Below are 12,835 nucleotides of genomic sequence, written 5' to 3'. Positions count from 1 at the left end.
AAGTGGTCCCACAGAGCGGGGGCCGGGGCAGCCAAGCCCCCGCGGGGGCACTCTGAAGCAAGCGAGCCGGGCTCTCCGCCAGCATAACCACACAGAGACACGCCGGCCTCCCTCCTCCCAGAGACCCAGATGCCTTGGCAGCCGGCTCTGTTCCCCCGGGGGCTTTTGTAGGAGGGCAAGGTGTTTCTCATGGGAAGATAGCTGCAACATCCCTCTGCCTGCTCACCTGCCAGCTGGCAAGGGAGCCGCGCGGAGGGAAAGCCCTTGCCAACATGAGGAGCACAAGGGAACCCAGGTGGAGGGGAGCAAGGAGCCCAAGTGCTGGAATAGTCACGGTGATGGGCGAGGGAGAGCAGGAAGGTGCTCCAAAGTGAACTTACCTTAAAACAGAGGCCGCCGCACTCTTCAGATACTATCACCAGCGTGGATGGGTAAAGCACCAACAGCCGGTCGTGCTGCTCCTTGGGAAGTAAAGAGGGAGAGGGTTCCCCGTGAACAGCCAGCCGGGGCTCCGGTCTGGAGAGCCCCTTCCTTTGCCTCTCTGACAGCAGCCTGAGGCTCTGGAACCAGCTGAGCTGCTTCCCTGCAACTGGGCTGCTCAGGCGATTCCTGCCCGCTCCCGCTGCCAGCCCTGTCCTGCAAATGCTCATGCACGTGCAGTCCCCAAGCCCCGCCGCTGGGCCACAGGAGCAGGGACAAACCTCCTTCCATTTAGCGGGATGTGGGTACCGGGACCCTGCAGGGACCCGCTGGGTTGGTGGCAGCGGGTAGGCAGGGGTCTGCGCTGCCCACGCCATCCATTGCCTTTTCTGAGCCGCGCCGATAGGAGGCTGCTCCCCGGAGATGTGTCCTACCTGGAAAGGCAGATGCTGAAGCTTCACTTTGGAAACACAGAGGACATCGCCTAGGGATTCCCGCTCGGTCCCTCTCCACTCCTGGACAGGCATGTTCTGCACGGACTGACACAGATCCTTCTTCCCCACAGAGCTCTGCTTCCCGTTGTTCTAGGGACAGGAGCAGAACTGAGAAGCAGGGTAGATGTGTCCTCCCCTAGGAGTTCAGTTAGCACATGGCCCATCTCTGGACACTTTTCGAGTGTGGCAGAAGCAGGAAAGAGCAAATAAATCTGTGCACGAGCCAGTTTTCCAGCTGGGACTGAATAACCCTGCTTGGTACCTAGCATCATCTCTGCATTGCCTTTCAAAGGGGAATGCCTCTGTTTTACAAGCGGGGAGATGGGAGAGAGGGAGGGAAGTAAAACGCCCCGCAGAGCCTGGAAGAGACGACAGGTCTCTCGAATCTGGTCCTGTTTTCTAGGCCTCGGCCCCAGCCTCCTCCTCCAAATGTTTTGTAAACTCTGGATAATGGCACAAGCAGCCAACCGCGTGAGAATTTCTCTGAACCAGACCCAAACCTCTGACCCTTCAGAGGTGGAGGAGGCAGCACCTTTGGGTTGCAGGTCTCCCTTCCAGCACATGCGCCCTGCCAGCCCCCTTGGAAAACCTTTCTTCTTGCACCCTCCCCTCGCAGGAGACTGCACGAAAGGCAAGCTCCAAAGTCAGGAGCTGCGTGTGCGCACAGACGCCGCAGAAACGCAGCAGGCTGTTGCCAGGTCCCAGCAGCACGGGGCACCTTTGGGGCTGCCATCGAGGCTGAAATCCCGCTCTTGCTCCAGCGCTGCTTGCACAGACCTAGGACCCTAAGGCCACTTGAACACAAGGGTCACAGAATCACACAATCCCAGAATGGCAGGGGTTGGAAGCGACCTCAGGAGCTCACCCAGTCCAACCCCCCTGCTCAAGCAGGCTCACCCAGAGCAGGTTGCACAGGACAGCATCCAGGCAGGGGTTGAATATCTCCAGAGAAGGAGACTCCACAGCCCCCCTGGGCAGCCTGGGCCAGGGCTCCATCACCCTCAGAGGGTCCTCCACAGGCAGAGGCGTTCCCAAGCAAGAACACATCTGCCGAGTGTAGGTAATTAGCGTGTCCATCCATGGTTATTTCAGGGGTGGTCGGATAACCAAAGGAAGCGAGCGCTGTCAGGCGTATTGCCCAGGGCCAGCGCAGGGCACCGGCAAACAGGCAGGCACCTGCAGCGAGCAGCCGGGGACGCGCACGGGGGCCCTTGCCACGCTGCTGCCCTGGCAAGGCTGGTAGGTGCTGCTGGCCAAGGGGGGGCATTTGCCACGTGCCAGAAGGGCTGAATTACAAACCATGCACAGCCCCGGCCGCTGCTGGAAGGGGTAAGAGTGGCACCAAAACCCCTGTGCACCACGCCAGAGGGGCAGCTCACTGACTGATGTAGCGAAGCAGCTGGCCTGGAAAAGGGGGATTAGGCCAGGAGTTAACCCCACACCTCGTTCCATCATTTTGAAAGAGCAGCAAGCACAGCAGGGAGCATTTGGAAGTGGGCCCAGAGCCCCTCTCCCTTCCATCCCCAGTCCTCTGCTCAAGCTCTCCAGCCTGGAGGAAGCGGCCATGGGGCGCTCAGGGTTCTGGAAGAGGAAGGTTTTAAGGTGAGCACCTAGAAGGGTGGCGAAAATGGCCGAGAGGGGCTGGCTGCAGGGGTTATCCCCCCCGCCGAAGGCAGCAGGAGCAGCGCAGCACCCACCCAGCCGGCCCAGCCCCCCCGGCTCGTTCAGCTCTGAGCCCGCAGCGTGGGAAACGGCCCCGCACCTCCTGGGACGCTTACCTGCGAGAGGAAGGGCAGGGCAAGGCTTCCTCCATTTAGCTGGATCTGTTTTTCCAGGTGATAAAGCCACTGCTTCAGCTCTTCCTCAGAAGGGCAGAACACGATAAGGGGATTCAGCAGAGGACCTAGGTATGCGAGACACAAGATGAGCTGCGCAGATGAAGGGCACCAATTGCAGCATCAATTTAAGCCATCAGCTGGCCGGAGCCGTTACGCTGGGCACATCACACCACGGGTTGCCGGCGAGCGCATTGCTCCGTTGGCATCGTGCTCCAGCCCGTCCTGCCACTACCGATAGGATGAGGGGGAATGGTTTGAAGTTGCGCCAGGGCAGGTTTAGGCTAGACATTAGGAAAAACTTCTTCACCGAAAGGGCTGTCAGGCTCTGGAATGGGCTGCCCAGGGAGGTGGTCGAGTCCCCATCCCTGGAGGGATTTAAAAGAAGGATGGATGAGGTGCTTAGGGACATGGTTTAGTGGTGGGATGGCAGGGTTAGGTTAAAGGTTGGACTCGATGATCTTAAAGGGCTTTTCCAAACAAAGTGATTCCATGATTCTATTCTATACCGTGAGCCCGGTGCCTTGCGCCAGGCTGCTGGGGACCCCCCCTGCAGGGACAGCTCCAGCACCTTCTCACCGCCTGCTCAGGCAGCCACGTCTAGCTCTGCCCACCAGTTGCTTTTCAGGCCAAGAACAAAAATAAAAGGCAGTACAGAAGTCAAGCTTGAGATCAAGCGACAGACTTCAGCTTTAAAACTCCCCAACAGTCCGTGAAAAGTATCTCTGTGATGAGAGCATCACAGTGTGCTGCTGCAGACAGCCCAACTCAATGCAAAAGTTTCGTGCCATTTCTTAGTTCCACTTTGGCACTCAACACGTAGAACATCACTAAGCTCTCTGACGCTATATTTATTTATTGCTTCACCAAACAGAACCTGTGCCAGACGAGCTGAAGCTGCGCTCAGACATACTCGTGAAGGGAGGAACAGCCCTGTATCTTGTTGATTTGAATGCTTCCAGCTATCATTCGCTTAGTAGCACGAGCAAAATAGTCTCACACACCCTATGCTACTCACTGCAGACATAACCTAGTGACGTTAATAATAATTTCCGGCAGGCTGCAGAATTTATGTTATGATTAATAATTTACCGGTGATCTCATATTAAACCATATTTGGGGCATGCTCAGTAAGACCTGGCTTTACGGGACTTGGAAGTGTTCGGATAAGCAAGGGCACAGATAAGCATGATACTTTGCCCTTCTCTGGAGGCTTTCATCCTGTGATTCCTGCATTATTTATGAACAACAGTTAATTAAGACTTTGAAACACCTCTGGCAGGAAATGCACAAAGCGGAGGTGGGGAAACCGAGGCAGGGACTCCCTGGGTGACTTGCCGTAAGTCACTCCATGCAGACCCACTACAGTAATTAGGTGTCCAGCATCACTGGGCACCCCAGCGCCTACGAGCCATTGAGGCTGTGGAGCTCTCGTCTCCTCTTGCCTTGGTTTCCCTGTCCTTGCAGTGCAGATAAAGGGATGCCCTACTTCAGAGTTGCTAGGGGGGGTATAAGGGTGCTGATGTTATCCAGGTGTTCTGGCAGCTCTGAATACTTTTCTGGGCATCCAGGCCCTGATACAAAGAGCAGGAATCTTTCTGGTAGGGCATGACCCTTAACGTGGCACTGCTTGCTCTGCCACCTCCTCTGAGGCCAGCCTTTCAGACCCATCCTGAGGGCTGTTTGCGTCGCCGCATCTAAACAGGGCCCCAAAGGAAGAGAAAATGAGAAGAGAAACTCCTGCCTAAGCCTGGAGCCTGAGACATGCCTGAAGCTCGTGTGCCGGGGAGGCTGCGAAGCAGAGCCTGAAAGGCTGCTGCTAATTCAGTTGCTGCCATTTCCCTCAACCCCGAGGGCACGTTTGCGGCAGGGCCATGACACAGCCATGCTGAGCAACCTGTGCCGGCCCTCGTGCTCTTTTCTTCTGCCCTGTCCTTCCTCTTTCCTTGCAAACGCTTTCAGAGGAACACTGGAAGCAAGAAAGCCCCTTCCTGGAGCAGCAGCAGCAGTTTATTCCCCCCCAAATCTCTCTGTCTGGACACACTGAAAAGCTGCAACATTTGCAAGCGAGGCAGAGATAACTCGAGGTGCTCAACAACTTCATCAGCATCAGAGGCTGTGCAAGGATGGACCACAAAGCCAAGGTGATGGCCAGCCGCCAGCCACTTCTCCGTGCCAGCACACCGAGGGACGGCTCTGCAAGCTGCTGGGATTCATTCCTGTGCTCCATCGTCACCCTGCCAATGATCATGCCGGCATCTTCTCATGTACTGAACTAGCCCAGAAAGTGCAGTTCATGGGGAACTACTGACATCACGGGATTTCACAAGAAAATGGATGCGTCTTTTGTGTCTCAGAGTCATGAGATAAAAGGCTTCCACCCTGACCCCGTGTGTGGCCACAGACCCCCTCGTGCCTTGATTTCTCCCCCTCTCGCAGAAAAATAAAACTGCTCCACTGCTCTCCCAGCAATCCTAAATATGACTACACCTCCCTAGTTTCTCCATGTCACTGCTTCCTGACATACACAGCACTCTCTGTCAGAAAGGCCTTGCTTTCCCTAAGCAGGACACAAACCCAACAAAGCTGGAGGCAATTTTCCACCCAGCCACGCTCCCGCATGTTTCAATACAAGCAGAACAAGTCCGCCCGCCCCGGTGCAGACGCCCCTGACAAGTTACGCCTGGGAGAAGTTTTCCTTCCTTTTACAGACTCCCCGAAAGGGTTGGAGAGACCTCCCGAGCACGGCGCAACAGGACCACGGCTCGGCAGGCTTAAAATGGACGGGTTGTTTGCACCAGCTCCTTTTGATAATTCACGTAGTTTTTTTTGTTTGAGTGGCTTTTGTATAACTTTCTCTCGAACAGAGGACACCAGAGCCCATATTCAGTGGGCCTAGGACACAAATGAGCTCTCCTGGCCCTGTATCATCACTGGGTTATCTATTTATTCCTGTGTACTTCACTCTTTACTACCCTTGGGGGCTTGCGTCTGCTGTAACTCGGCAATGTCTAAGCCCAAAGGAGCCTCCAGCCGAGCCGCAGACAGGTTGTTATCCCAGGAGAACTTTTATAAAGCAAGATCACTCGGAGAAAAGTTTAAAAAGCTTGTGGAGGCAGAAGTGCTGGTGAAGGAAGAGTTGGTGAAGGGGCACTGGGTCCTGATAGCACCAGCCTGGCATTACTGGTAGAGGCAACTCCCCTCTTGGCACTGTTGGCCACCCTGCGCCTGCTTGGAGTCACTCCCTGGCCTCGGGGGTTATATGGTGACGAGAGGTGGGAGAAGGGGTTTTATTCCATTTTATTCCCTTCTTTCGTTCAAATGCAGTGCACAAAGAGCAAATGACTGGGCAGAGGTGGGACCTCTAGGGGCCCCTTCCAACCCAAAACATTCTATGATTCTAGGAACTGTCACCCTGTGTCCTGAGCACTCACCAGTCGGAGCACAGGACCAGCCTTTCTCTGCGCTCCCTAGCCAGTCCCCTCCCTGCCTGCAGCCCTGGGCATCGCTGTCCAGGCGTTGAGGAGCAGGGAAGCCTTGGAGGGAAAAGGTGCCAACGCTGGGAGGAAGAGCTTCAGCTCTCTGCAACCTCTTTCCACAATGTGGTTCTCCTCTGGGACTAGGTCGGAGCGGGACAAGGAGCAGAGACAGTCGTGATTCATCCACCCCCTGTTCCCCGTTCAAAGCAAAGGAAGGGGCACCAACCTGCAACGCGGAAAGCGTGATCCTCCTGCCCAGCGCTCTTCCCATTCTCAACTGCACACACTTTCAGCTCTTTCAAAGGCAGGTGTCCCTGCGTAAGAAGAACACAGCATTATTTGGGGGGGCAGCCTGCAGGCAGGCTCTGCAATTCGTGCCCCTTTGCTGTAGGAAGTCCAGACTCGGCACCAGCAGGTTGCCGTGGCTCACAATGTTAAACTGCAAAACGTGGCTCTGAAGGGAAACATTTGGGACTTCAAGCCAGCACGCTCCCCGGAGGAAGCGCGTTGTGGGACCATTACTGCAGTAATCATCTGCCATGCTGGCAAGAACACTTTCTTTATATTCCGAGTCTTTCAGTTTTAAGAGAAACCTCAAAAAAAAAAAAACATTGCTGGTTTAAAACAACAAAGCCAGAAGATGGAAAAGACCACAAAGCAAAATTGAGCTGTCCGGTTTCTCTACTCCATCCGAGTCCCACTACAACGAAGCGCAGGAACAGATGACAAGTCTGCGCTCCCTGCCTTGGGCTTTCTAAACTAGGGCTGTAAAAGATGCTAATTGCTGCAATGTCTAGGGGCCAGTACTGGCACATTAATTGCTTCTCAATTCCTCTAGAATTAATAATCTAAGGAACTGTTTATAAAGTAGATGGGACATTTTGTAATATTGTTTGCCTTCTGACATATGTCTTTCCAGTTGAAGGCTGGCTGGCTTGCTGGGTGCCTCGAGACTGTGCTGGAATATTGCATTAACCTCAAGTAGCCTAGAAGAAAAGAAGTAACTCCTAAACGGGACAAACTTTATGCACGTCTAAAAAACAGCCATGTTTTAGTTACGCACTCACGTGGAGGGAGAGCACAATCAGGGCTTCCTGCCTGTTTGGCTGTGATTTTCTGGCTGCATGTGCAAAACAGCCTATGGTTTGTAATTCACCAGCACCATCAGGTTAAAAGACTGATGGACAGTTTGCCAGGATAGCTCCCCAAGGCATTTTTCTTTCCAAATGCCTCTCTCTCTGCCCTGCAGATGAAGACCTCCCCCTGGGTTCAGAAGCTAAGGCCAAGCCCATCATTTGCACCGAGGCCAGTGGGATTTTGGGAGCTCTGACCCTTACCAAGGTACAGCTCTCTGGGCTTGGTGCCCTACAAAGATAAGTCCGGGTACCCTAAACACCTCCCTCCCCTGGTCCTGCCTGCCTGCCAAGCCCCTGTCCCACCTCTACAGGGTCCTTTCTATCTCCCCATGGCCAAGGCCAAGGACCCAGGTGAAACTGAGGTTGTCTGGGTGCGGTCCCTAGGAAGAAATGCTCTCTTCCCCCAGGAGCTTGGCATCCATGGGAAGGGACTTGCTGAGATCACCCAGGGGAGGGCAGCGGCAGCCCCAGGAGCGGAGCCTGCAGCCCTGTCCTGTCCCATCCGCCCGGTGCCCCCAGCCTGGCCACACTGCCCGACTCCCCAGTGCTTGCCCCAGCGTGCCCGGGAGATGCCCTACCCGATAGGTGAGTCCGTTGGAGCCTGTAGACTGGAAGTACAGGTAAGACTGGAACAGTTCCAAGAAGCAATCATTCACCTCCTGCAGAAAAGACACGTTTTGGGGTTTATCTCAGGACGCCCTCCTCCTCCCGGCTTCCCTCTGCATCTCAGACTGATCTGTGCACAGAAAAGCCAGCGGTCGCTTATCCAAGGGCCACCACTGCATCTCTGCTGGTGGATCTGCTGCCAGCCTGGCAGCTGAGCATGGAAGCATGGCCCGGGTCCCCACTGGGATGGAAGCCGGTGGGCGCCAGCCGGTACCCAGGCACTGCATGGCAGCAGAAGCCCCTGGGCCACACAATAGCCCGAAGAAGTCCCCGTGAGTCACGTTTCCCAGAATTACACTTTACTTCCCAGTCCTGCAGTATCACCCGCGCCAGGGAAGAGAAACGCCCATAAAGAGGTGCCACAGCTTACCGGGCAGTGCTGAAACTTAAACTTGACCTTGGAGTAATAGATTATTTTATCCAGATTCCTGACAACTGTTTTCCTTTGTTCCTCATTGAACAGGCTGTAGAACCTCTGATCCAAGTTTTCCTTCTGGTTTTCCTGGGTCTGAATATTCTGTACCAAGGATTCAGGGAAAAAAAAAAAAAAAAATCAGAGCCGGTGGGAGGTGAGGGCCTGATGTCTGGAAGAGACGTTCCCAAAACATCGAGTCCTCATCCTGGAGGTATTTAAAAGAAGGATGGATGAGGTGCTTAGGGACATGGTTTAGTGGTGGGATGGCAGGGTTAGGTTAAAGGTTGGACTCGATGGTCTTAAAGGGCTTTTCCAACCAAAGTGATTCTATGATTCTATGAAGGGCTTCCTCGGAAAGGCGCCCTGGGCAGGCACCCAGGCTGGGCTGTTTGTTGTTGGGTCTCCATGCCAGCGTGGAGCCGGGGTTCGATTACTGCTTGGGAGGCTGTTCTCCCTTGGCAGGGAGAGATACTGACCTAAAAGGAGGTGTTCTGGGCTGGGAAAGAGGGGGTGCAGGAGCACACCCTACATTTAGGGTCTTCCAACTCCACGGATGACCTCCTGCCATCCTAATCAAATCCACTGGCACGAGGACCGATCAAAGCTACGCAAACGCAGCTTGCCTTCCGCTGGGGTTAGTGGAAAGGTTTTCTTTGCTCTGGTTCCACCTGGATTCCTCAGCTCTCCCATCTGCTCAGATCCCTCGGTTTCTCTAGGTGGAGTCTGGTTGCTCCAGGTGCCCAGATGCTTTTGAGGCAGCGTCCCACAGCCAGAAACACAGCTGCAAGGCACTGGGTCGTGACGCTGCTCATCGCCAGCGCAAAAAGCTAAGGGAAGCCGGCGAGGGCTGACGTGAGAGGGAGACAGCGCTCGGGGCTGGGGGGTCCCCTTATTTCCTGCATTCTGGTTTTACAGAAATTCTTCCTTCTGTGCCGTGGTACAACCCCACACCCCTACGGCACTCCACTGCTTGCAGCCCGGGGCTGCTGTTGCACTGTCTGGATGCTGCGTGGAATCCCAGGGGTGAAAAGCTCTCCCTGAAGTTTCTCTGGGAAGAACTTTTTTATTTCTGGGGGTTGGTTGACTTCCCTGGGGAGAAGGGAAGGGCTGTACCCAAACTGATTCCCCCCCAGAGCTACACCCGACTTGCATGTCTGAGTCTTAAATGTCAGCTTTGTTAGACACGTCGCAGACTCTGGGACATGCATTCCCAAGCAAAAGAGACAGGTAAGTGGGAGACACAAGGTTTGCCCCGCTGCTCCGTCGCCAGGCTATGAGGCCACCTTGGTGGGACGCCGCTCCGAGCACTGGCGGCTGCGTTTCCTTGGGATACCTCCAGCGAGGGCATGGCGGCGCTGGAGCAGGGGGTAGTGGTGGCATGTGGCTCCCCGGGGCTCATATGCTTCTGTCCCAAACAGCATTTCCAGGAATGAGCAGGGAGAGGGGCTGCAGGGGCTCGGTGGGGATCGAGTGACAGCCCGTCACCCCGCACAGCCAGGGGCTTCCAGCAGCCACCGCTCCCCCGCCGCCCAACCCGGCCGGCCGGCGTGCGCCCGCTCCCAGCGCGCCGTGCCAAGGAGACAGCTGCCTAAGCTCCATGATGAATGAAGAGCCAGCGGAGCTAACCAGATCCGTCTCACCGGGGGCCTCCATGACTCACCCCTCGGGCACGAAATTAACCCCTTCTCATAACCATGCCGGGGCATCGGCAGCACTCAGGCCAGAGTGGAGCTGGTGAACCAGCACCAGGAACCTGGCGCTGCTGGGATGCTTTCACCTGCAAAGCCTGGGGTTCATTCCGGGGCCTCACTCAATTTAGATAATTCTTTTTAGGACACAAGTTAACCCCTTCTCTGCCCAAAGTCTCCCTCCAGCTTTTCCAGCCGGCTCCACTCAATACCCATAAACATGCAATACCCATAAACATGCAATAACCATGAACACGCAATACCCGTGAACACGCACCCAGGTCCTCCCCTGGAGGTGGGAACCTGCTGGCTGCCAATTAATGGTCTCACTGGGAGGCAAATAAGCGTAGGAAATGATTATGTTTGTGCTACAAGCCGCTGTCAGAACAAAGAGCAACTGATCACCTGACGGCTGCGGCAGCAAAACCAAAACACTGCTCAGATAAGGGCAGCAACCAGCAACAGGGAGGGGAAGAGGATAAAGTAATGAAATTACGGACGCAGCGATAAGCAGCAATGCCAGCTACCAGCTGTCTGGGCGATGCTGCTGCCTGGAACGTGGCAGCCAAATTTCCCAGTAATAAGTAAAGCCCCAAGAAGCAAAAGCAACCTGGGAGCTGGGAATCCAGCGGTAGTTTTGGCAAAGGGTTCAGCCTACCCGCCAGCTTCCACAGGGATCAAGGGAGCAGGAGGGAAAGGGAGAACTCCCACTGTATTCCACAAACGGAATGCCTCCCTCTCCCAAACCAGCATCTAGCAACGCCAGCTTGCAAGGGTTTGCAGCAAGACCGAGACAGCTGGATTTAGTGGCTAAGCATGGGGGCATCTCCAAGACTGGGGACATCTCCAAGACTGGGGACGTAATGGGATCACATTGCCGAAATCTCCTGCCGCCCTTTCAGCTGCAGGCTGCCATGAGCGGGCCCCATCCGCCCGTGCCACACCAGTGTTTCAAGCCCCAGCAGTCTGACCATGATCTGGTATTGTGGGTGCACAGGAAGAACTGGGACTGCTCAGGTCTTTGGGGGTTCTGTTTTTCTTTTACCAGGCAGATCTCCTGGTTTTTTCCTAGCCATTTTATGGCCTTCACTGGGGTGCCACTGTTAAACCCCAAATGAACACATTTGCATATGGGCAAGGGGAACTGCCCTCGCAGCTTTCCACAGGTCCCTGCCCACATCTGGGGACAGCAGCGGCAGGAATCTGAAGATCCTTAAATCCGACAGCTAGCACACGTCCTCGGTAAAGCAAGCACAGCCTGTCCGTGCTGCACCCGGGGCAGCAGCGATGCCCACCTCCTCCCTTCGGCTTTTCATTCCAACGCTGTCCAGGACACTCACAACCACAAATCCCCGATTTTTCCTGCTGGGGAAGTGAAGTTCAGGGAAGAGCTGTGACTTGGCCTGCCCACGGGCCAGGGTCAGACCCCAGTTCCCAGGCAGTGGCCAGGCAATGGCACAGCCAAGCGGTGACAAGGGCAGACAAAGCGGCCATAGCTGCCACCTCCAATTCTGTGGTTTCTCCCGCGAGGCCACTTACGCTGGGTGGCACCATCAGGCACCACCCTGCCCTGGCCACAGAAGGGGCCTGGGGGACTGGGCACCAGTTCATCTGTTCTATCCATCTGCAATTTCTACGGTTTCTTCGTCCCCCACTTGGAGAAGGAGGCTGACTAGGGCTGGCTCAGGCTTTCTCACTCACAACAAAACCCCTTTGTAAAGTTGATGGTGCTTCCCACAAACGCCTGATCTTCTGCCTAGGTACAACAGCAATTTCCCAGGATGCGGAAGACTTGCCTAAATCCAGGCTCTGGAGAAAACAGCCCCTGCTGAATCTCAGGTGTCTCTGGGCTCAGACCTACAAGTGCATCCCTGCCCTCTCTGAGACAGGTTTATGGCCACCAGCGTGGCCTGCATCTGGCCATCCCCCAAAAAGCAGCGCTGGGAACCCCATGATGTCCTGTGGGGGTCAGGGACCAGAGCTGTCACAGCCCCCTCCATGAGCATCACTTATCTCCCTGGCCCACGCACCCCCCAAAACCACAGGGATGCCTGAGTGCATAGCCAAAATGAAAGGGAATATTTGTCATCCTCTGAAATTCCCCCCCAGCCAAGCCCTGGCCGGGTCGTGCTGGTGCAAGCACTTTCCTCCCCCAGCCCCATCCTGATCAGCACCCTTTCCGTTAGCTCGGCTATCCCCCGGGCTTTGAGGCAGCGCAGAGCATTGGAATCCTGGTTTTTCTCAGGGTTTGGCGAAGCAGCGGGTCTCTGGCAGTGCAAGTGCCCTGACATGTTCTCTTACTCTCACCCTCTGTCTCGGATGCCTCATCCTACAGGTAGAGCAAGTTAATAATTAGCCTGGCTCAGCCCCTGCAGACCCCAGTGACTCCCGGCTGAATCACGAACCCTCGCAGCAGGAAGAGCTCAGCCTTGCAAGGCTGGTGCCCTGGGGCTCCGAATTTAATGATAAAAGCAGCAAATGAGAAGCACCTTTTTTTCCTTCCCCCTCTCTTTTTCTTAGGCTTCACAGAAGCCATAGCTGGGAAGGTGTGGGAAACAAGGCAGAAGGCTGGCAGGAGCAAAAGGCGCTGGCTTCGTGTGCCAGCTGCCCGTGGCAGGGTCCCCAGGGGACCTGGTTTTCAGGGATGTCACCTGTCCCAGTCCCAAACCGCCTGCCATGCCCAGCGGTTTGGGGCCCCCATC

The 12,835-nt window shown here is 55.4% G+C and overlaps 1 protein-coding gene across 1 annotated transcript in view; it reads right to left on the bottom strand.

Annotated features, from left to right (window-relative positions):
* Nucleotides 1–12,835, bottom strand: part of PLEKHN1 (pleckstrin homology domain containing N1) — a 26,537-nt gene that overhangs the window by 10,242 nt on the left and 3,460 nt on the right. The window contains exons 3-8 of the mRNA XM_035902143.1: nt 8,401–8,547; nt 7,943–8,023; nt 6,455–6,542; nt 2,693–2,817; nt 855–1,004; nt 381–461 (exon numbers count right to left, since the gene is read on the bottom strand). Of these exons, the coding sequence (XP_035758036.1) occupies nt 381–461; nt 855–1,004; nt 2,693–2,817; nt 6,455–6,542; nt 7,943–8,023; nt 8,401–8,547 (672 nt within the window). The remainder of the gene's footprint in view (nt 1–380; nt 462–854; nt 1,005–2,692; nt 2,818–6,454; nt 6,543–7,942; nt 8,024–8,400; nt 8,548–12,835) is intronic.

Source organism: Egretta garzetta, unplaced genomic scaffold (genome assembly GCF_000687185.1).
Source record: "Egretta garzetta isolate BGI_Z169 unplaced genomic scaffold, ASM68718v1 scaffold29, whole genome shotgun sequence".
NCBI classification, from domain to species: domain Eukaryota; kingdom Metazoa; phylum Chordata; class Aves; order Pelecaniformes; family Ardeidae; genus Egretta; species Egretta garzetta.
The sequence above is the reverse complement of the archived record's forward strand: the minus strand, read 5'-3'. Positions and strand labels throughout refer to the sequence as shown.